At 62.2% G+C, this 1,140-nt stretch overlaps 1 protein-coding gene across 1 annotated transcript in view; it reads right to left on the reverse strand.

Moving 5' to 3' along the window:
• Positions 1–426: 426 nt before the first annotated feature.
• LOC144230858 (uncharacterized protein CXorf49 homolog) overlaps positions 427–1,140 on the reverse strand; it is a 3,547-nt gene continuing 2,833 nt past the window's right edge. Inside the window, exon 6 of the mRNA XM_077763203.1 lies at positions 427–632. Coding sequence (XP_077619329.1) covers positions 427–632 — 206 coding nt within the window. The remainder of the gene's footprint in view (positions 633–1,140) is intronic.

Consider the following 1,140-nt stretch of genomic DNA (forward strand, 5'->3'; position numbering starts at 1 on the left):
GAAGGACGCGAGAGCTCTGACGGCTACACTGTCCACTTCCAGCTGCTGCCGGGCAGTTTGCCCCCGGTTGGCCCAGAGCCACCGCAGGCCCCATCGCCCCCACCTCCAGCCCAGAGCCCAAGCTGCCCTCCGGCTCTGCACCCCACTGGGCTGTGACTTCTGCCTCCACCCTGCTACTGAACCCAGCGAGGGAGCGCCCACAGGATTGGAAACCGAGGGCCAAACGGGAGAGGAGGAGGAGGAGGCGCCAGTCCCTAGGCCAGCTGCCCTTGTGCGAGGTGGCACCAGAGGGAGGTAAGGACTCGTAGTGGGGGCCGGGCCCAGGGCCGGGGAAGGGCCCCTCAACTGTGCCCTGTAACACCTGTGGAAACACAGGTGCAGGGGAGGCCACTGACGACGGAAAGCCACGGGAGCGATCCCGGACCCTCAGAAGGCAGAGCAGACAGTGGTCCCAAGGAGGGAAGGGAAGAGGGGCTGGAGCTCTGGAAGGGGTCCCGAGTCCCTGCTGGAAGGGGAGGGGTGAGGCCGGAGATGAATGGGAACCGGGAGACCCAAAAAGACGAGGGGCTTAGGAGAGAGCATGGAGNCACTTCCAAGGGTCTGGAACTGGTCAGTCAGGGACTGCAGGGCCGCTGAAACAGAGACAGGCGTAAGCAGGCGCTCCGGACTTGGGGACAGAGAAGCCCGTGCCCCTGTCCCCTTGGGGAACCGCCCGGTCCTGCAGCCTGCAACCCACGCTTCCCCCCCAGCCCCCATCCAAAGAGCCCTGGGCCTGACCCACTCACCCACCAGCTGAATTAAATATGGACATGTCGTCTAAGGGAACAAAACGTGCCAGTACTTCTCAAACTCTGGGTCACCTCGGAACCATTCAGAGCTTGTCAGACAAATACACACCGTCCAAGCCATACCAAAGAGCAATTAAAGGGAAAATCAAAGAGGCATCTCTAAACGTCCAAAGAGAGAGATTCTCTGGGACTCGTGGTGGTCGGCAAAGCGTGCACCCAGGGGAGGCGATCCTTTCCCCTTTGTGCACACACCTAGCTGCACACGCACAGCAGGCTCCAGGGGCCAGGCCTGCTAGGTTCCCCTCCCCGTGGGAATCTTGTTCCCTGTGGGGCTGCCTCTCCTGCAGCCCAT

This window comes from Crocuta crocuta, unplaced genomic scaffold (genome assembly GCF_008692635.1).
Source record: "Crocuta crocuta isolate KB4526 unplaced genomic scaffold, BGI_CrCroc_1.0 scaffold440, whole genome shotgun sequence".
In the NCBI taxonomy this organism is placed as follows: domain Eukaryota; kingdom Metazoa; phylum Chordata; class Mammalia; order Carnivora; family Hyaenidae; genus Crocuta; species Crocuta crocuta.